Source organism: Lytechinus pictus, chromosome 2 (genome assembly GCF_037042905.1).
Source record: "Lytechinus pictus isolate F3 Inbred chromosome 2, Lp3.0, whole genome shotgun sequence".
Classification (NCBI taxonomy): domain Eukaryota; kingdom Metazoa; phylum Echinodermata; class Echinoidea; order Temnopleuroida; family Toxopneustidae; genus Lytechinus; species Lytechinus pictus.
Window position 1 is genome coordinate 34,708,811 of NC_087246.1, and position 21,787 is coordinate 34,730,597.

General features: G+C 36.6%; 1 protein-coding gene across 8 annotated transcripts; it reads right to left on the reverse strand.

The window, feature by feature from the left end:
* Positions 1 to 2,588: 2,588 nt before the first annotated feature.
* Positions 2,589 to 21,105, reverse strand: LOC129254350 (zinc finger protein 436-like). 8 transcript variants are annotated; one of them, XR_010298112.1, is made up of 7 exons: positions 20,948 to 21,105; positions 15,089 to 15,863; positions 14,062 to 14,154; positions 13,235 to 13,270; positions 8,783 to 9,634; positions 6,513 to 6,551; positions 2,589 to 4,628 (listed from the first exon to the last, which is right to left on the reverse strand). XR_010298112.1 is itself a non-coding variant. In XM_064115561.1 (6 exons), the coding sequence occupies exons 2-6, from the start codon at positions 15,843 to 15,845 to the stop codon at positions 3,901 to 3,903; spliced, it is 1,653 nt and encodes a 550-aa protein (XP_063971631.1). In that variant the 5' UTR covers positions 15,846 to 15,863; positions 20,948 to 21,105; the 3' UTR covers positions 2,589 to 3,900. The 8 variants fall into 8 exon arrangements, 6 of the variants coding, with proteins under 6 accessions (XP_063971631.1, XP_063971629.1, XP_063971627.1 ...); XR_010298106.1 differs by having other exon boundaries at positions 6,372 to 6,551; XM_064115561.1 differs by lacking the exon at positions 8,783 to 9,634.
* Positions 21,106 to 21,787: the final 682 nt, after the last annotated feature.

The window sequence follows — 21,787 nt, forward strand, 5'->3', positions numbered from 1 at the left end:
TCCATCTTTTCGTTCATTGCATACATTTCTGAACTAAACTATGACATATTTTACATAAGTTTTGAAGACCCAAAATGCTGTGATTAGGGGAAGGGTGGGTCAGTTGTACCACTTTTTATTCAAAGTCACCAAGAGCTTGTACCTAGTAAAATTGAAGAATAATAGCTATCATATATTATGATAATGTTTCTAAGATTAGAATATTATCTCAATGAAAACAATGTCTTTGAAAAAAGTAATTTTGCACAACTAAGCCTCTTGATGGGGTCAGTTGTACAAGGATGTTACATGGGTTGAGCCATATATCCATAATACAAGAAAAAATGTTATCAACATTGTCAACAACAAAAAACATTATCAACAATATTTTTAATTAACACTATTTTATTTTAATAAAAACCTTGACCTGACCCAAAGTGAAATTGAAATATCATTTACCAATTGAAAGCTTATAAACTACAAAACACAGCCATGCAAAGATTTATGAATTTTCACCAGTTTTCGCTAGTTGAGTATTTTGCATGAGAGTAGCTCCAATTATCAGGCTTTGAAAATAAGTTTTATAGTGGTCTTCACCGTCCTGAAGTCTGTGATGTCATTCCGTGTCAGAAGCAACATGATTCCATACAGGTTGGGTGATTTTTTTTTTTGCTTTGCTTTCCAGAATCCAGATTACACATTTGATTTTCTTTACTTCTATCAAAACATAAATCATTAATAGCTTTTCCTAATCCTTAAATTGATGAAATCTACAGCTTTGGACTTTTTTGCCTTGTTTTATTTCCTGCTCATTTGGCACTTCTTTTCATTTCTATCTTCATTCAGATTACATGTAACAGTTTCTCCTGACATAACTTTGGCCAAAGAGAGCCAAATAAAGAAATCACAAAAACCTAATCAAGAGCTCCAGGTCTCTATCCATTTGGCTACAGAATGATTATCAGTGCCAGTTTCCTCTGTAAAAAAAAAACTCATCAAATTCATAATCTGGAAAGCAAGAAAATTGTCAGACTTTTCTACATACACACCTATGTAATCACTACCCTCCTGCCACAGTGTGATGTCACATGATTCAGACTGTTAAGGAGCACAATATATAGTTTCTTATTTAAGCAAAATACTGAGATGACAAGCAAGTAATATTCATGAAACCTACATGTACATTGTTGTACTGTGCAGCTTATAGAGTTTTTATGCATCACTTTTACTTCTAGCACCGATCTGGGTTTATAACGAACTATCATTGATACAACATGTCAGCTTGTGAGCAATAAGAGGAGAGTTGCTTAATGGAAATACTGGCAAAAAAAAATGGCATGGCAAACTTTGGCACAATTACATTAGTAATTTGGCTATCATAGTGAACACCACTATCAAATGTTTTTGTGTTTATTTTGCTGAAAATGGCCTACATTGACCTCAATCAAGCAATCAACAAAATACATACAATAAAATAAGAGTAAAATTCCATAGAGATCATAGCAAAGCTCCTATTCTAAAATACATCAAGGTCACCATTGCAATTACCCTAGACACTGAAATAGCCCAGGGGTGTTTCACAAAGATTTTAGCATGACTTAAGTAACACTTAAATGCCAACGCGTACGTGATATGCAACGCGCGATCTTATTGATAGATACGCATTACTGCGCATCCTCATGACAAGATCTGACCAATGCAGTCAAGCCTTTCATACCATACGCAACTTTGTATTTAAGTGCGACTCTAAGTCATACTTAAATATTTGTGAAACGCCTCCCAGATCTAGTAAAGGTGGCTTCCATAAAAATACAAATTCTAATGTCCAGATTTCGTGTTTTGATAAATGAATGCCTTTTTTTCTCAATCATTTATTACTATTACTATTATTTATTTGGCAACAAAAACAAACCAATTACATAAACCAAATGCAAAATTCAATTTGAATACTTAAATAAAAATATGCAAAATGACCGAAAAGGAGAGTAAGAAATGGTTTTCCATGAAACGCTCATAAAGTAAAAATTCAATACTGTTGCCCGAAGGAATGCGAGCCCTCACCGAAAACCATTAAGAAAATATTGCATAATTTACTGGTATATACAATTAATTAAATTTCAGTTTAAAAACATTCAACCGGGTCGTTATGGAGACTGACAAATCAGGTCTATATAGCCAGGCATAGTAATAATGGCAAGATATTTGTTATGTAACATAAAGAAAGGGGATTAGAAAGATTAGCAAACCTGTATCAAACTTTAAACTTCTATTGACATCAAGTATGATGTTACAACTAATCCTCCTCAATGTGGCACAAATAGCACAACACCATGATCATACCAATTTTTACACACACCTCATACAGAAAATCACATATGCATTGTCTTTGTGCAATGGGTTTGTATAAGTTCGAAATGTTGTGTGCATCTTAAGCTTTCCTACAAATGGTTAACACATTATCATTTGTGAGAAAATCCCTTCTTATACATTTACATGGGTTTTCATTTGTGTGGTGCCTGAGATGAAAGCTCTAGTGGATGCCTGTCACTGTATTCTTACAGTCTTTCAAATAATCCTGCTGGACTTGGTCCTATTTGAGTTAGATGTAATTTGTTTAGTTTTTTGTTTTTTTTTCAAGTGAGAATATTCAATTCTCATGAGAGTGTGTTTGGAGATGTTTAGTAAGATTACATTTAATAAATAATGAACCCTTCTTACAATGTAAACATTAAAGGGTTTTTCTCCTGTGTGTGTGTTAAGAGATGTATAGTCAGATTACATTTTATAGAAAATCCCTTGTTACAATGAGGACATACATAAGGTTTTTCCCCAGTGTGGGTTCGGAGATGACGGGATATATATTTTTGAGAATTTTTTACACAGTGTGGGCATTCGTATACAATATCTCATGTATGTATTCGAAGATGATAAGTCAGATGAGATTTCTGAGGAAATCTCTTGAAAAAGTGTGAACATTCATATGGCTTTTCTCCTGTGTGTGTTATGAGATGTTTAGTCAGATTACATTTTAGAGAAAATCCCTTGTTACACTGTGGACATACATAAGGTTTTTCCCCAATGTGGATTCGGAGAGGATGGGATAGGATACTTTTTTGAGAAAATCTTTTTACACAGTATGGGCATTCATTAAGCATATCTCCTGTATGTGTTCAAAGATGATAAGTCAGATTAGATTCATGAGTGAATTCCTTAGAACAATGTGGACATGCATATGGCTTTTCTTTTGTATGTGTTATGAGATGATGAGTGAGGTGAATTTTCTGAGGAAATCTCTTGAAACAGTGTGAACATTCATATGGTTTTTCTCTTGTGTGTGTTAAGAGATGTTTAGTCAGATTACATTTTACAGAAAATCCCTTTTTACACTGTGAACATACATACGGTTTTTCCCCAGTGTGGGTTCGGAGATGAAGGGATAGGATACTTTTTTGAGAAAATCTTTTTACACAGTGTGGGCATTCATTAAGCATATCTCAGGTATGTGTTCTAAGATGATAAGTCAGATGAGATTTACGAGTGAATTCCTTAGAACAATGTGGACATGCATATGGCTTTTCTTTTGTATGTGTTATGAGATGATGAGTAAGATGAATTTTCTGAGGAAATCTCTTTAAACAGTGTGAACATTCATATGGCTTTTCTCCTGTGTGTATTAGGAGATGATGATTAAGACCACTTTTCTGAGAAAATAACTTTCTACAGTGTGGACATTCATATGGCTTTTCTTTTGTATGCGTTCTAAGATGGGTCAGTCAGATTACTTTTCCGAGAAAATCGCTTGGTGCAGTGTGAGCATTCATACGGCTTTTCTCCTGTGTGTGTTCTAAGATGACTACTTAAACTACTTTTATCAAGAAATCTCTTATTACAGTGAGAACATTCAAATGGTTTTTCAGGCATTTATCCCGTGTGTATTCTGAGGTGACGAATCAAGGACCTTTTTTGAGAAAATCTTTGCAAACATTGTGAGCATTCAAACGGCTTTTCTCCTGTATGGGTCAGAAGATGACGTTTCAGATGGCTTTGCTGATAGTATGCTAATTCACAATAGGAACACTGATATTGCTTACCGTTTCGTCCCTCGTGAGTTAAGAGGTGGAGCTTTAGCTGATTTTTCAGTGAAAATCTTTTCTCACAGAGTGGGCATTTGCATGGCTTTTCTCCTGTGTGTGTAAAAAGATGACGCTTCAAATCACATTGCCGATAGTGTCCTTTTTTACAAAAGCAACATTCATATGACTTTTCTCCTGTGTGTATCCTGAGGTGATGGGTCAGAGTACTTTTTTGGGAGAATCTTTTCATACATTCTAAACACTCGTACGGTTTTTCTCCGGTGTGTATTTTAAGATGACGCTTTAAATCCCACCGTCGATGAAATCCCTTCGGACATTGTGAACATTTATATGTCCTTTCTTCTGTAAGCGGTTGTAGATCAAATTTACAAGGATACTGCCTCATCATACAATTTAAAAATTTACTCCCTTCTGGACTAGATCTCAACCTGCCCTGACAATTTGCTTCAAAACACTGATGCTGCTTTCCTCCCGAATGCATATTCTCTTGAGGTTTGTTGCTACTGTCGCTGGATATACCTTGTTCTATGGAGGCTTGTGCATCACTAGGATCATCTGGTAGTAAAAGGAGATAAAAATTCATTTCATCAACACCTAGGCTTTGTTTTGGGATTCTAATTGGAACCAGTTTATTTGGAATACATTCATAGTAGATATCAAGTCAACCAAAACTGTGCCGAAACTAGTCTGATAGAGCCCCAGAACTCTAATATATTTGCCATCAATCAAAAAGGAGACATACAGATGGTTTACTACCATATGTACTCGGAGATAACAAGCAAGACTTATAGGTGGGGAAAATTTCTTCATCCAGAATGGACATTCATATGGCTTTTCTCCAATGTGTATTTGAAAATGGCAATTCAATCAACTTTCTTGGCTATATCTTTTCTTACATTGTAAACTTTCAAAAGGCTTTTCTCCGGTGTGCTTTTGCTGATGGATAATTAGATTACTTTTATCAGAAAATTCTGTGTTAAATTGTAAACATCCATATCTTGGTTGTGTGTGTATATGTATTGTACAGAGGTGCTTGGTCAAATGACTTAATTTTTCAAATTTTGTTACATGAGCATCCATATGGCCATTCCTCATTCAGGTCAGGAACTAAATAACTTACATGGTATACCTTTTTACAACAATGATGCTATTATCCATCAGTACAATGTTTCATCAGGCTTTGTTGCTACTAATATTATGTGTCATTTGAAGTGATTCTAAATGATTTGTTCTCCTCTACTCCTATATTTCATCAGATTTGAATGAGTTTACTTCAGCATATTTCATTTTAAAGATCATAGAGAATGTATAAGTAATTATCATGTTATGATGATTCTTATTAGTCAGATTAAATGTATCAGAAAATTCCCAATTACAATAGGGTCATTCATATGGTTTTTTTCCCCTATGTGAAATTTTAGATGATTGGTCAGATCATGTCTGTCAGCCCGTTTTGTTACACTGTGAACATTTATGTCTTTTCCCCAGCATGTGTCAGGAAATGACGGGTAAGATTACTCCGATGTGAAAATCTTTTCATACAGTATGAACATTCAAAAGGCTTTTCTCCTGTGTGCGTTCGGAGATGAGCAGTTAGATTTTTTTTATCAATAAATCTTTTCATGCAATGCTCACATTCATGTGGCTTTTCTCCAGTATGAATTTTGAGGTGCCTCGTCAAATGATTTTTATTGGTAAATCTAGTTTTACATTCTGAACATTCATAGGGCCTTTCTTGTGAGTGTGTTCTGAGATGCCTAGTTAAATTACTTTCCTTTATAAATCTTTTGTTACAGTCTGAACATTCATACGGCCTTTCTTGGGTATGTATCATGAGATGCCTAGTTAAAATGCATTTCTTGATAAATCTCTTGTTACATTCTGAACATTCATACGGCCTTTCTTCTGTATGAATTCTGAAATGCGTAGTTAAATCGCTTTTCTTGACAAAACCCTTATTACATTCTGAACATTCATATGGCCTTTCTCCTGAATGTATTCTGAAATGCCTGGTTAAATCATTTTGCTTGACAAATTTCTTGTTACATTCTGAACATTCATAGGGCCTTTCTCCTGAATGTATTCTGAGATGCCTAGTTAAATCATTTTGCTTGACAAATCTTTTGTTACATTCTGAACATTCATATGGCTTTTCTCCCGTGTGTATTCTCAAATGCATTGTTAAATCATTTTTCCACAAAAACTTTTTGTTACATTCTGAACATTCATATGGCTTTTCTCCAGTATGTATTCTGAAATGCCTAGTTAGATAAGTTTTCTTTGAAAATCTCTTTTTACATTCTGAACATTCAAACGGTCTTTCTCCATTCAGGTCAGGAACTGAATAACTGTCATGGCATATCTTTCCACAAAACTGACGCATCTTTCCTCCAGAATGAATATTTAGATCAGCTTTCATGCTGCTGTCGTTGGATATACCTTGTTCTATGGAGTCCTGTACATCATTAGCGTAATCTCCTGATAATGAAAGAGAGAAAATTGATTTTTATCAACTCTTCAACTTTGTTCTGTGCTTCATAATGTGATTGTGACTGATATTTTGATATCATATACAGAGAACACATGAGCCCAGAGCGAATATGGCAAGAATGTGTTCCTTATTAGTTACCCCTAACGGAGACTGGTGGAGGACCGATTTAGCCGCCCCGTAAAATCTCAGCTATTGATCTAGCAATCGCAATAAAAATCAGCACTCACATCATCCCAAACATTATCTAAAATATCCAATAACTGTTCAAATCTCTTCTTCAGTTAATGATACTGATCGACACATTGAATTCTAGAATATATCTCAAATAGTGCTAATTCTTGATCTAGACACCCTTTTTAAGATGACAAATTTGTTCTCATATGTTTAAGAGACTTAAAAGTCAAGCTTTTTATGTTACATGTAAATATTAAAGGGGAATCCAGCCTTGGCCATAAAATGTTGTGTTGGGAAGGAGAAAAATAAATTAAACAGAATGGTGAAAGTTTGAAAGAAATCGGACAAGCAATAACAAAGTTATAGCTGCTTTAAAATTGAGATCACTAATACTATGTAGATTTCAAATTGGCAACTGAGTAAGTAAATTATGACGAGGGGCAAGGACAACTTTCCCATAGGCCATGTACTTTATTATCAGGGATTTGTGGTTTTCTCCTAAGTACCCATTCCCCTGGGGCAGTAATCTAAATATAGCCCAGGTAGTATATTGTTTTATGTCCTCATGAAAGAAAAATACAATTTGAAATAACACTTTTGGGGAAAAAATGACATTTTAGCCATAATATGTATTGGAGTACATGGAAGAGTAGTCCTTGCCTTACATCACTATGACATCCCATATGCGGCCAATTTGAAGTCTCCATGGATATAGTGATTACTAATATTTACAACTTTTAAAAAATCAAAACTTTCTTGTTGTTTGTCCAATATTGTTCAAACTTTCACCTATCAACTTGTCTGATTTTTCTTTTCCTTATAAAAAAAGTTTTTATTTGGGTTGGATTCCCCTTTAAGAGGGAGGGGCTCCCAGTCTTGTTCGGGTTGAGATAAAATTCATTGTATGCCATCAATAGAAAAGAAAATATATATTGGTGAGACCTTCAGGTACTTTAATGGGAATCAACCCCTGAAGTGACACAAATGCATTCCATATCAATAAATAAAAAAAAAACCTAATAAGGTATATATTCCATGCTTATGGATTGAAGTTGGATCATTTGTACTCATAAAAGCTGCATCCATGTGGCACTGCATTATATTGCATTTTGGACATGTTCATGATAAGTCTAGATACACAAATTGTATGGACAATTTCCCCTCCTGTAAATATGGAATTTGAAAGCAAACAATGGCATGTATCTATTGAACATTCGTTTTAAAAAAGCAATCTATTACTGCAATGTAAAATTCACTTCATTGATAAGAGTTGATACTTAAAAATGGCATTCAAGTGTTGATTCTACGTGTCCTACACATCACTGTACATATCTAAATGTACATATTTTTTCACTCTACGATATGTTTCATACAAAAATTGTCCATTATATTGCATGTCCAAGAATCGTTTGATAAAAATTGAACAACAAATGAAGTGTAATCTTGCAAGTTTTGGGGTAGAATGCCCAATGCCAAGAAATCCTTTGTTGGCAGTACGAATATGACTACCGGTATGGCTCTGTGTGAAGAATCATTTTTGGATTTTCTCCCATGTTTGTTTAGAGATGTTGAGTCAGATTTCTTGTGGAATTTCCTTATACATTCTTGCGGCTTCACCTTCTGTGTGTGTGTTCCCAGATGGTTCATCAGAAAACCATTATGGGTGCGTCGTGGTCTAGTGGTTCTGACTCTCGCCTTTGAAACAGAGGGTCGTGGCCTCGTGGGTTCGAATCCTAGCCATGGCGTGTTTTCCTTCAGCAAAAAATTTATCCACACTGTGCTGCACTCGACCCAGGTGAGGTGAATGGGTACCCGGCAGGAGTAATTCCTTGCATGCACTGAGCGCCGGTGATGGTAGCTCGAGCTAAAGCCGGGGTAATAATAGCAGCGCTTTGTATCCTCAGGCAAAAAGCGCTTTATAAATCCAGCTATTATTATTATAAAACATTGTAATGAATAATTGTCAAGAAAATGCCCTTGTGTGCAAGACGAATATGACACAATGTCATACCAATGGCCATAAAATTGCCCTTAAATTACATACCTCAACATCTTTTTGAAAGGATCTACATGTGACAAAATCAAATGCAACCATTTTCTTCTGCATGTTTTCGGAGATGACTATTCAGGTTACCTTGGGCTGAGTATCTTTTATTGCAGTGCGGACATTCAAATGGCTTTTCTCCTGTGTGTGTTCGGATGTGACAGGTTAGAATACTATGTTGAGAAAATCTTTTCATACAGTATGAACATTCATATGGCTTTACTCCCGTATGTGTTCGGAGATGACGGGAAAGAATGCTCTGCTGAGCAAATCTTTTCATGCAGTGTGAACATTCATATGGCCTTTCTCCCGTATGTGTTCGGATGTGTTGAGTCAGATAAACTTTGGTGGAAAATTTCTTATCACAGTGTGGACATTGAAATGGCTTTTCTCCCGTGTGTCTTTGGAGATGGCTAGTTAGATTACATTTCACGGAAAACTTCTTCCTACAGATTGAACATTCATACGGCTTTTCTCCTGTGTGTATTTGCAGATGGCGATTCAAAACACTTTCTTGGCTAAATCTCTTCTTACACTGTGAACATTCGAATGGCTTTTCCCCACTGTGAGTCCGCTGATGGATGATTAAATTAGTTTTATCGGAAAATCCTTTGTTACATTGTGAACATTCATAGAGCTTTTCTTTTGTATGTGTTCTGACATGCCCGGTCATATCACTTTTCTTGAACGGTCTTTCTCCATTCAGGTCAGGAACTGAATAACTGTCATGGCATATCTTTCCACAAAACCGGCGCATCTTTCCTCCAGAATGTATGTTTAGATCGGCTTTCTCGCTAACGTCGCTGGATATACCTTGTTCTATGGAATCTTGTACAGCATTAGCGTCACCTCCTGGTAGTGAAAGAGAGAAAAATTTCACGTGTGACATACTCTCGTAGGAAGTGAAAGTTTAGATGACTTGATTTGATAGACTGAATAAAATTAATTTTATCATATAGTTTATTTCTTTTTATTTGTTTACCAACTCAAAGGATAGTAAGCACGTAATGTTCTGTTGTTGTTTTTTTTATCTAGAGTTAAACCTGTCTTTACAGGCCACCAAAATTGTCTCCCGTTTGAATGGAATATGTTTCAGAGTACCTGTATAATTATGAAGGCAACCTGTATACAACATCCCTGATCGAGGTGACCTTAACAGACATATTTGGCTGTCTCTGCAAATGTTTCGCAGTGCCAATAGAAAAGATCAAAGGGACTAACCACAACCATTACCTACATGGGGTAATGAATTGATTTTCAGTTTTAGATTGTGATAAGCTCCTACAGGTAAGAAAGGCAGCCTCAATAAGCGATACAATCCCCAATCAGTAAACAGTTGTGAAGGAGCAGCAAAGAAAGTAATCCAATGCTGCTGAAGATAATGCCACATCAAGGATATGCAAGAGCTACAAGAACGCCTGGATGGGAGATTTAGGGACAGCTTTGAAGATTGGAGAGGCCTGGCTAATGAGAGTGACAGACAAAGTTTTTACAAATAACAGCAAGCAACAGAGGAAAGATGCAGAAGACTTGCAGTCAAGCGTGGAAACATGACGGCGAGGGCATTAGGTATCATACAAGAGACGAATTATCACAGTGAGCAGGTGAGGTTTATTGAGAAGCTATTCTCTGAGACAAGTCAAATGCATTTAACGAACTACTATCATCGCACATGTGAAGAGTGCTACTGAGGAGGTAGGGGATCCTGTCTACAGAGAACTGAGTAAGGAACAAAAGATGGTCGTGGTTTCAAAACAATCAAAAGACACCTTCCTAATCCTTTCATCACCAGCATCCTCAGAAGTCAAACTTATCAACTTGTCTCAATTCACTGGAATGTATGATCTGTGGTAATATTCCTGGGTTCACACCAGAATCTGTAACTCTTCTAGATATGTCTCTGATCACTCTGGACAAGTAGATCAAGTCAATAATTTCTGAAAGCTCATGAGAATAGAATATCTCTATGAAGAAAACAGAGGCCTATCTGTATCCACAGAGAGCGATCAAGGAAAAAGATATAAATTTAGCAGTGGAACTCTGCAGACTACATGGATTGAAGCTCAGCCTAAATTGAAGAGTAACAACCTTGCTGTTGTGCAATCAATACCTGTTGATGAGAGAGCTAAGAAGTTGGCTGGAATGGACTTGAGTCATGATGCCCTTCCAGCTGATCCTGCGTTTAGATATCAGCTGGAATGTTGAAGCATAAGATAAAAGATATCTTCAAAGAACGAACCTTTCACAAGACAAGGATTGTTACGTATCCTCTCATAAAAAATAACCGTTGGGATTCATTTGGCACTACGTGGACTCAAAATCAATTGTCATTAGAACTATCTGCAAAGGATCTGGTAGATGGGAACACTTTCTTGACTTTTTGCTGCAAGGGAGGGTGAACTGGCCCAATACGCCAATTGAAGTGAGAAACCAGTAAGACATTGATCAAGAGATTGAATGGTCCAAGGATGCAAGTGCCTTCAGCACAGTAGCAGTTGAGGGGGGAAACTCCTAGACAGAATGATTACCCACTACAAATCAAGGTTCATAGTAACAGTTACAAATCATATGTAGAAATTTAAATTGTTACTTGATCACTGGTATTAATAGTTCTATTTGGGGCAATTCTTATAAGCCTGCAATTTAGAAATATAATCCTGCAGTCATTGATTTATACGTATTATCAGTGCTATGCAATTCCGCATTAAACCGTATGATTAGATTTTAAAATAAATATCCTCGCATTAGGCTTTTAAAATCTGAGAAAATTATTCAATTATCCTGGCCAGCAAAAATGTCAAAAATTGTACATTTCACGTAATATATGGGTCATCTCAATGTCAAATGGAAGAAAAACATCAAACTCACGGTGATATTGATAGCCCTGACTGAATAAGGGGTTATGAGTCAAAGCAATATGTATATAAAGAAATAAGAAATCAAACCTGTAAAACACTTTTTTCTTCTTTTCCCCATTTATGAATTACCCCTACAATATGATTTTTATATTTTGTATTACATTCATGATGTTTAGATATTGTTTCATATAATCATTTGATCATGCAATGAATATATTATTTTATTTTATTTTTAAATCGGGAATAAAACCAAACCATCACTACAGTTTGAATATTCATGACTTTTCTCCTCTTTGCGTTACCTTAATAGAAAGTAATCAGAATACTCTTTAGATTGTTTATTACAGTACGAGTATATCCATTTAAAAAAAAAAATTGTATTTGTTCTAGGCTGATTAATCAGAAGACTTTTCTTTAAAAACCCATAAAAGAATAATTTATTTCTCAAGTATATTTTAAATGAAATGGATTAAATAAAATAAAATTAAAAGAAAATATCTACATCCAGAGTGAACATTCAAACAACTTTTCTCATCTGTGTTTAGAAGTGAGGGTTCAGACTAATTTTATCAGAAAACCCTTGCTTACAGGGGAAACATATCTTTTCATTTGTAAGTGTTGCAGATGATCATTCAGAGACTGGTGTCAGGAAATTACTTGTCACTGTATGCTGTGTGAGTTTTGAGGTGACGGTTAAGTGTGCTTTTTTGAGAGAATGTTTTTTTACACAATGAACATTCGTATGGCTTTTCTCCTGTGTGTGTTCGAAAATGTTCAGTGAGGCCATGTTTATCGCAAAATCTTCTCTGACAGAGAGTACATTCATGTTGTTTTTTTCTTTTGTGTATTCGGAGATGACGGGTCAACTTGTGCTTTTGAGGAAACGATTCCTTACAGTGTGAACATTCATATACCGCTAACTTTCCTTTGTGCGAGAGGAAATGTCGGGTCAGATTGCTTTTTTTAGCAAACATCTTCCCACAGAGTGAACATTCATACGGCCTTTCTTTTGTATGCGTTCTAAGATGTACCAGCAGTTGGTTTTTCTGAGGAAATCCCTTGTTACACTGTGAACATTGATATGGCTTTTCTCCTGTGTGTGTTCGGAGATGGCGGGTCAGAACACACTTCTGAGAAAATCTATTCCTACAGTAAGGACATTCATAGGGCTTTTCTCCCGTGTGTGTTCGGAGATGACAAGTCAGGCTACTTTTAACGGAAAATCCTTTCTTACAGTGTATACATTCAAATGGCTTTTCCTTTGTATGGGTTCTCAGATGAACAATCAGATGATTCTTCTGAGAAAATCCCTTGGAACAGTAACCACAGTCATACACTTTGCCTCCAGTGTGTGTTGGGGAATGACCAGTCAACATGCTTTTTTTGGGAAAACTGTTTTCAGAGAGTGAACGTTCACATGATCCAACTCCTGTTTGCGGTTGAAGATCACTTTCACAGGAAATTTCATCATAGCTACATATATTCGCTCTTAATCTCATGTCAGCAGGAACATTATTCTGACTTAAATACTGAGGCTTCTTTCCTCCAATATATGAGTTAAGATGGAATTCACCACAACTGTCCATGGACATACCTTGTTCAATTGCATCCTGATCATATTCAGCAGCATCTGGTAGTAAAAGAAAGAGAAATTCAATCGATTGGACTCTGATATACACGTACATATCGCCGCAAAGGTATGGGTGTAATTAGTATATTTTTCTAAAACGTGAATGCTGGCATGAATTACGACAAAACCCATTACTGATGACTTTTTCATGCAAATAAAAAGATCATACCTGCATACTTGCGAATACAAAGGGACAAGAAGATAGAGGGGGTCTTTTTCTTTAATCACCTATTTTTGTAATGACAGTGTATTTGTGCCTGATACAAATTGACACACCCTTCGTGAAAGGACTCATGCTTTGTATTCTATTGTGAAAAGGAACTGTGTACTATCGCCTTTGTAAAATACATTTGGCAAAGACATTTTTTTCCTACCTGTTGGTGCAATGTTTGACAGATATATTTCTAAAACACTAAAAGGAGAATCAAAACCTTGGTAATAAAGTGTTATGTTTGACAGACTAAAAGAAGAAAAGAAATCAGAACACAATACAAGATCAAAATTTGATTATGAAAAAGGAAAGGGCAAACCTCCCATTTGATTTTTGCTTGAAGGGCATTCCAGTTCCCCTTTAACCCTAAATAGACTGGGCTATTTCGACGCTTAAGACGGGGGGGGGGGGGGGGGGGGGTGGGCTGATTCAGCCCCCCTTATGATCTCAGCCGTCGATCGCGACAAAAATTTCGCGAAAAATGTCGAGGGGGGGGCCCCTCCCCTAGTGATTTTAAGGTTAAGGGATAATACATAACAAGTGGTGAAAGTCTACATGTATGTGAGATTGTTACATTTACCTTTTAGTGAGGGTTGTTCTGAATCCTTCCAAACTCCATCAGAACTTGTTCCAGGTTGACAAGTCGAATCATCCGTTACTACCTTGATTTTCCCTGCAATGATACATCATTATCCTCATCAACTACTGTATTCCAAATTAGATCATTGTAAGCATTCATTGGATTTCATTTCCTTTATGTGTGATGTTATTGTTCAAAGATGTTAAAACCCAAAATGTAGCCTCTGGCCACAATTTATGCTTTGTGCTGGTGATGCGGTCTATGCAGGGCTGCCAACATTAATTGTGACAATATCCTATTCTCTATTTTTTTAAATCCTATTTTCAAGCCTACAATTCTATTTTTCTTTAAAATTTTGAAAAAACATCCCAAATATCATCATTATTACAAGTTTCAAAAATCCTATTTTTAGGGGGGAAATCCTATTCAGTGTCATATTCCCCTTTAAATAATCCTACTAAATAGGATAAAATCCTACTAAGTGGCAGCTCTGTATATGTACACATGGAACAGGATTCACCCACTTGCTACTCACTAGGAGTCTCTTTGATAAGATAGTCCCATGGATGCTAAAGAGCTGCTTACAGAAGGAGAACTTGTAGTCTCTGAAATATTTCAACAAAGTCTTACACATTATTTCTCACTTTATACCTTAGCAACATTACTCTTGTATAAGAATCAACCCACCATTGACTTGAACTTACCCTTGAACTACTGTACTTTATATCCTCTGACATAACACTTGCTCTTACTGGCGAATGAAATACGGCAGGAAAACTATAGTGATCAAAGATTCCAGGGGCCCGTAACACAAAGCTTAGCAATGACAATAGAACATTTTTCTATGGTTGATTGCATTGACTACAACAATGTACAATCAATCGTGAAAATCAAGCGTACGACTAATCGCTAACCTTTGTGTTACAAGACCCAGGACTTTAAACTGTGATTGTGTATTCTCAATGACTGTATACACAAAAAAAAAAAAATAATGAAAATATGTGAAAAGGTTAATTAGATTTTGTACCTCTATCATCATCAGACATCCAACCAACACCTGCTAAACCATAAGAGTGTGTCTCCTTCTGTCCCTCCTCGTCTACTTTCTCCTCCATCCAACCTTCATCTGTGAAACGAACAGCGTGTGTCTCATCCTGCTCATCTTTTTTCTCATCCATCCAACCTTCATCAGTGAAATTATATATCTCCTCTTCTTTCTCCTCCTCCTCTTCCTGCACTTCTTGCTTTATCATGATCATGTCTGTATTATCATCTTCCTTAATCCTGATTATGTCTGTATTATCATCTTCCTTGATCCTGATTGGTATGTCTGTATTATCATCTTCCTTAATCCTGATCATGTCTGTATTATCATCTTCCTTAATCCCAATCATGTTTGCTTCATCTTCTTGCTTAATCATGATTATGTCTGTATTATCAACTTCCTTCATCCTGATGTCTGTATCATCTTCTTGCTTAATCCTGATTATGTCTGTATTATCATCTTCCTTGATCCTGATTATGTCTGTATTATCATCTTCCTTGATCCTGATCATGTCTGTATTATCATCTTCCTTAATCCCGATCATGTTCGCTTCATCTTCTTGCTGAATCCTGATTATGTCTGTATTATCAACTTCCTTGATCCTGATGTCTGTATCATCTTCTTGCTTAATCCTGATTATGTCTGTATTATCATCTTCCTTGACCCTGATCATGCCAGTATCATCTTCTTGCTTAATCATGATCAAGTTCATACCATCTTCTTGTTTGATTCTAATCATGTTGGCATCGTCTGCAATCTGTCAAAAGAATAAAAGCATTTAAGAGTTCAAGTAAAAATGAGGCTCGTTCATGCTACTGTTTACCAATGTTATCCTTATTGATGAAAGGGTGTCTGTGGAAAATGCACTGCATGATATTGAGTCGCTAAAACTAATGAAAGAACACCGTTGCATGCTCATATGTATAATTCACATGCTATGTCTGTGAGAAATTTTATAGCTCGATTTTTCCACTTTTAAACGTAATTAACTCAATCACACATTTGAAAATTGAATTAATATATTAAAATGGCCACCAATATAAGGTAATGTGACAAGGAAAAATTATCTTACAAAAAGGACAATTAAGAAAATGATTCTTTGTAACTTTGAAAAATGAAAAAAAGAGGGTCCACTGAAATTTTATTTTCTTTTCTTCTTGGGGAAAAATGTTTGATTTTTTTACACTGTCAGTTTCCATTTAATACAGCTATCCATCATATAACTTGGCTCTATAGTAAATTCAATTCTTTGAATTATTTTGTTCTTTAAAGAAATAAAATAGAGATTGTTTGGTTCCAACACTCAGAACAACTTATTTTCAATAAAAGAATTAAGTAATGACTGTAACTGCGAAGTGTCGGTTGATTTACGATACTGTGCTAAAGACAATTCATCAACACTTTTGAAATAGTGTATAGGAATATTTTCACATAAATCATTTACAGGCTGCGACATAAGCACTGGCCCGATTGCCCGGGACAAATAAAAGTTACAGTCCGGCAAGTGTTTTGAAGTAAATACAAAAACTACTTGCACGAATCGGGCAAGCAAAATTCTTACTGTGAAATAAAATTTTACAAAGTTTCCCTAGAAGAGAGAGAGAAAAAAACAAAGTTAACAACTTCCCTCAATTCAAATTGCAAGCCAGTTTGCGACATTTTCTGTGATCTACACACAAAAACACACACACAGAGTCATTAAACTCTGAATCAGAGCTCACATGAAAATAGTTTTTCCAACAAAATAATCACAAAATCGGTGGGAAATTTTTTATACTTATATGGATTCTCATATTACTGATTTGGTGATGTGATCAGAAGAGCAAGTTATTGAGTTTTCATAACTAGTTTCAGCCGTTTTTTTGATCGGCGTAGTGGGATGAAAGATGCGTGCAAGTCCAAGATGCCGCGATGATTCATTGATTTTTAAGTTTGTCAATGTTTCTCTGTGAAATTTTATTTATTTCTAAAACATTTATTTTTCTAACAATTTTTAACATATATTTTAACAATTATCAGAAAGATTTTTGTTAGATAATTGCATTTTTTGTTTTGTTTCAAATTTGAGTTTTCTTCCTCTTTCTTCATTTTTCTTCCTTCCTTCCTTACTTGCTACCTTCCTTTCTTTCTTTCTTTCTTTTCTATCCTTTCTTCATCCTGGGACTCAATGTCATTGCAGTACACGCCCATAGTTTAGGGTCAATTGGGGTCAATTTTTGAAATTTCCCCAATTCTGTCGAGTGACACATCAAATTGTTTGTCTTGTTATACTAAACAAACAAGTGTACACAACAATACACTCTTGACCTCCCGTTAAAAGGTTATGACCGGAAATGTCAAAAGGTCAACAAATTTTCGGTAAATGGCAAATTACACTGAAGGTGTTAAGAAAGCTAATTTTTGCGTGTTTTTTATGCATGTGTGTACTTTTTTATTTTCGATTTTAATAAGTTCATCGTCAGAAGTCCTTTTCCAAAAGATATAAAGGGTCAAGACAAGGTCAGGGAAAGGTCAAAGGGTCAACAAACTTTCATTGGTAGCCAAAATACACTAAAATCGGTTAGAATCTTATTGAAGTCTTATTTTTCGTGGGTTTTTTATTTTTGAAAAGTCTCTATACTGTATACATGTATCTAAGAAGAAATTTAAATATATAGGGATCAAATGTGCTCATTTAGTAACAAAATAGATATAAACAGAAGTAGACGTCGAATACATTCAGTGTGGTATCAAAGCATTGCAGGAATACCTTGAAACGACTTGACAAACCCTAATGCCCTTAAAATCGTATCATCTTCATGATGTGATAAGTACAACCAGCTCTTTCAGAGTTTTTTTTTCTTGAGGAATTCAATTTAAGTTCAATTCATTTTCAATTTACTAGTCTTTGATATGTTAAGAAGCATTTCCTTCATTTGCTTTGTACAGAATATTTTAATCAACAGAAATTGTAATGTAGTAGGGTACAAGTGCAATACTATTTTAACAGAATAAACACATCGATTGATCAGTGCTCCCAGCTCCTAAGAAAGATGCCTAACATCATAACAATTAACCCTATAGCACCTACAGATTCCTATGCATAATGGCAATTACTCACTGGAGGAAACAATAAAACTGGTAATAAGTAGGCATTGTTCCAAACAAATTGAAATAGTTTTTTATAAATTTACTTTTGTTCATTACAAGTTATATTTATTTTGTAGCATAGGACCTGTTGAATAGAATGGTACATGGCAAAGTTCAATCAGATGTACGAATATTGACCTTTGACAATCGTTTGCAGAGCGAGAAGAAAAAAAACAAAAGTTTGGGTTTCAGCCGCCCCAGTCCCACGCCTTCAAAAAAATGTAAAGTATCACTGACAGAAAACTAAAGTTTTCGCCAAACCTTGGATCAAATATGTCAAAAATTAATTTGAACTCACATCTAGATGTCACTCTGTGTGATATCCAACGTTTTCATGAACATATAGCAACGCCCGAGCTTCTTCGGCGAAGTAAGTGGTTTTCCGAGACATGGACGCAGCCATCTTTGCTGAGATCGACTGCGCAACAGTCTGGAACTTGCTACACACCGATGCATGTCAATCGGTTTTTCTCTATTATACTCAATAGGAGCATACACTTTTCTATGCAGATCTCTATAGCAGCCAACCTATACGGTATGCACACGCAATATTACCACGGTAAATCATAGACAAGAGATACTATAGCGCAAAGAAAACGTACGGGCGGTTCAGTGTGTAATAGGAAGGGCGGTCTCGGGCGGTTCAGGTGCTAAAGGGTTAATTATAATGTGTGACGGTTAGATTATTTCTGACAAAAGAGGCAACATCGTACAGGCATGCTCATTGTAGTCATGGATGTCCATTATGCCATGTATGCTGATGTGATATTCTGACCATTAATTACTTGATCTCTGGAGCCAAGAAGGACTACACATTTCTGGTGCTGTGCTGTTATGAGCTTATCATTGGGGGCCCTTTTGCATTTTGTGAAGTGCATACTTTTGGTCAATTATTTGTATCTTTCAGTAAAAAAAATGCAAGTTTTCACAATTTTTTTAAATCTAGGTTGGCAGCTCTACACTGTAGAGCTGCCAACTTGGATTTAAAAAATACTTGCATTGGCCGATAGATATCAGGAATCGTAAAATATTTGTTTTGGTCAATAAATATCATATTAATTACTTTATGATATCAACCGAAACAAATATTTTACGAATCGTGATATTATCGGCCGATGCAAGTATTTTTAAAAATCTAAGTTGCAGCTCTGCACGCGTGTGGTATCTAGGACTAGGTATCGATAACAAAAGACTTCAATTCAAAATGGCGACGTAAACAGACTGGGTAAGTGAACGCTCGTGCTCTTAATTTTTTTCAATTTTATTATTTATTTAATGAAAATTAGGAACCTTAATAAAAACTGGGAATAAACATAAAATTGGCCCATGTACGTTAGTTTGGGCGCAAAACAAAAAGTAAAATTGGTGATTTAGGTCTAGTTTCATCATTGGAAATCCTGGCCTCTACAGCCAGGTATAGATAGCCGCGCCAGGCTTAATGCGGGAGTAAGCCTACGTACCGTAAGGGCACTAGTATTCAACCCGTTTGGAGAGTTTCCTCAAATATATAGAAATATAAAGTTTACCTGTATTTCAGACCCGTCTTATTTCCAAGAGCAAATGCCGGTTATTCTTTTTTCGTTATTTTTTTCTTCAACCCGTCGACTGTGTGCACGGGTGATCGAATTATACGGCGATGGTTTTTGGTACTAGTATCCAATCCGTCGGCACTAGTATTCAACCTAGCGATGAAAGATGGCCCTGTCTCTCAATCTGCCCTTGTCCCATCCGACTAAGGACTAGACCATTTGAGATGAGACCAAACAGGGAATTATTCAAAGCCAGAGACTTACATAGATCTAGATCTAATTTAGCAATCTAAACCATTTTGAGATTCTCTATCTATCCTCACTAGGCTGAATACTAGTGCCATTCAGTGCAAGAGGCCATCGCCGCATAATTCGATCCTCCGCGCACACAGTCGACAGATTGATAAATACCAGAGGGGGCAGGGATACGTCCTTTGCATGGGTTATTGTGCATGGCTCGTCAGGGGGGCAGACTGCCCCCTCTGCCCCCCCCCCCCCCCCCCGTAGTATACTAATACTAACCTCGCAATACGTGTGAGTGGATAAATACCGACAACAGATTACCCTGGAAATAACAAAGGTATGAAATTAAGATAAATTCCCTATTTCTAAATATTTGGGGGAATATGTCAAAATCTTTGAATTATGCCAGGTTGAATACTAACTAGTGGTAGTGCCCATACGGTATATTAGTAGATGACTTTTACTTGCATGGGTTGTGCATGGCTCGTCAGATGCAGACTGCCCCCTCTGCCCCCCCCCCCCCCCCCCCCCCGTAGTATACTATAATACTAACCTCGCAATACGTGTGAGTGGATAAATACCGACAACAGATTACCCTGGAAATAACAAAGGTATGAAATTAAGATAAATTCCCTATAAATATTTGGGGGAATATGTCAAAATCTTTGAATTATGCCAGGTTGAATACTAGTGCCCATACGGTATATTAGTAGATGACTTTTACTCCCCAGAAGCCTCCAGGCTACCCTGCCCCTGGTCTCCGGCCCGCTTCGCGGGCCGGAGCTCCCTGGGTTTAATCATAACTAAGTTACCGGTACTATTAAGTAAGTTCATAACCGTGTGGCGTGTTCATTGATTCATTGTCATTGAATGAGTGCTGCACACAGAGTTAAACAAGATCATTGAGATCATTTTTTGTGGGGGGGGGGTCCACTCTTACCTCATCCTTCCGAAATCGACAATCCCGAATTCAGTAACTCCCGTAAAATCACAGCCATTAAGTTCATGTTTTGTCGGCCTTTCTTACAGTTGTAGCCTAAAAAAGTCCTCCATCTACATCTTTCTATCTCACCTCGTAATCAACGTAGAGGGCGTATACACTTCGCTGTTTATAATAATAGCATGGGGTAAAGGGCACCAATAAACCTTTTATCCCGGCTTTTGTGTTGATATAGGTGGGTAACAAGGGCGGAAATCTCTCCCCAAAGGTAGGGGGACCAGGGGCTGGAAAATTTGACAAGCAAAAAGGAAAAATATAGGTTATCACCCCCACTAGCGTACCTACGGGGGGGGGGGGGGGGCAGAGGGGGCAGTCTGCCCCGGCCCCCCGGCCCCTGACGAGCCATGCACAACCCATGCAAAGGACGTATCCCTGCCCCCTCTGACGAGCTTGAAAGACCTTTTTTGCGCCCCCTGACGAGCTTGAAGACCTTTATTGCCCCCCCCCCTGACGAGCTTGAAGACCTTTTTTTTTTTTTTGCTTGTCAAATTTTTTTCTGGTACGAAATCCTTCATTCAAGTGATTGAAGACCTTTTTTTTTTTTTTTTTTTGCTTGTCAAATTTTTGGGCGGACGGTTTTGCCCCCCCCCCCCCTGTGAAAAATCCTAGGTACGCCACTGATCACCCCCAATTTTAGGTTATTTCGACCAAAATTTTGACAAGCAAAAAAAAAGAAAAAGACAAAGGGGGATCACCCAAAATGTAAGGTCATTTGGAACCAAAATAAATTTGAAAAGCAAAAAGAAAGAAATTAAAAAAAAGGTTATCAACCAAAAAGTA

Bases quoted from the DNA above. Each gene is read 5' to 3' on its own strand.
- LOC129254350 (XM_064115557.1), bottom strand. From the start codon at position 15,845: ATGATTAGAATCAAACAAGAAGATGGTATGAACTTGATCATGATTAAG. The intron at 14,155-15,088 runs GTACAAAATCTA...GTATCATTGCAG, and splicing joins GATGTCTGATGATGATAGAG to GGAAAATCAAGGTAGTAACG. The intron at 4,629-8,872 runs GTAACCTGAATA...TTTTACTACCAG, and splicing joins TAAAAGATACTCAGCCCAAG to ATGATCCTAGTGATGCACAA.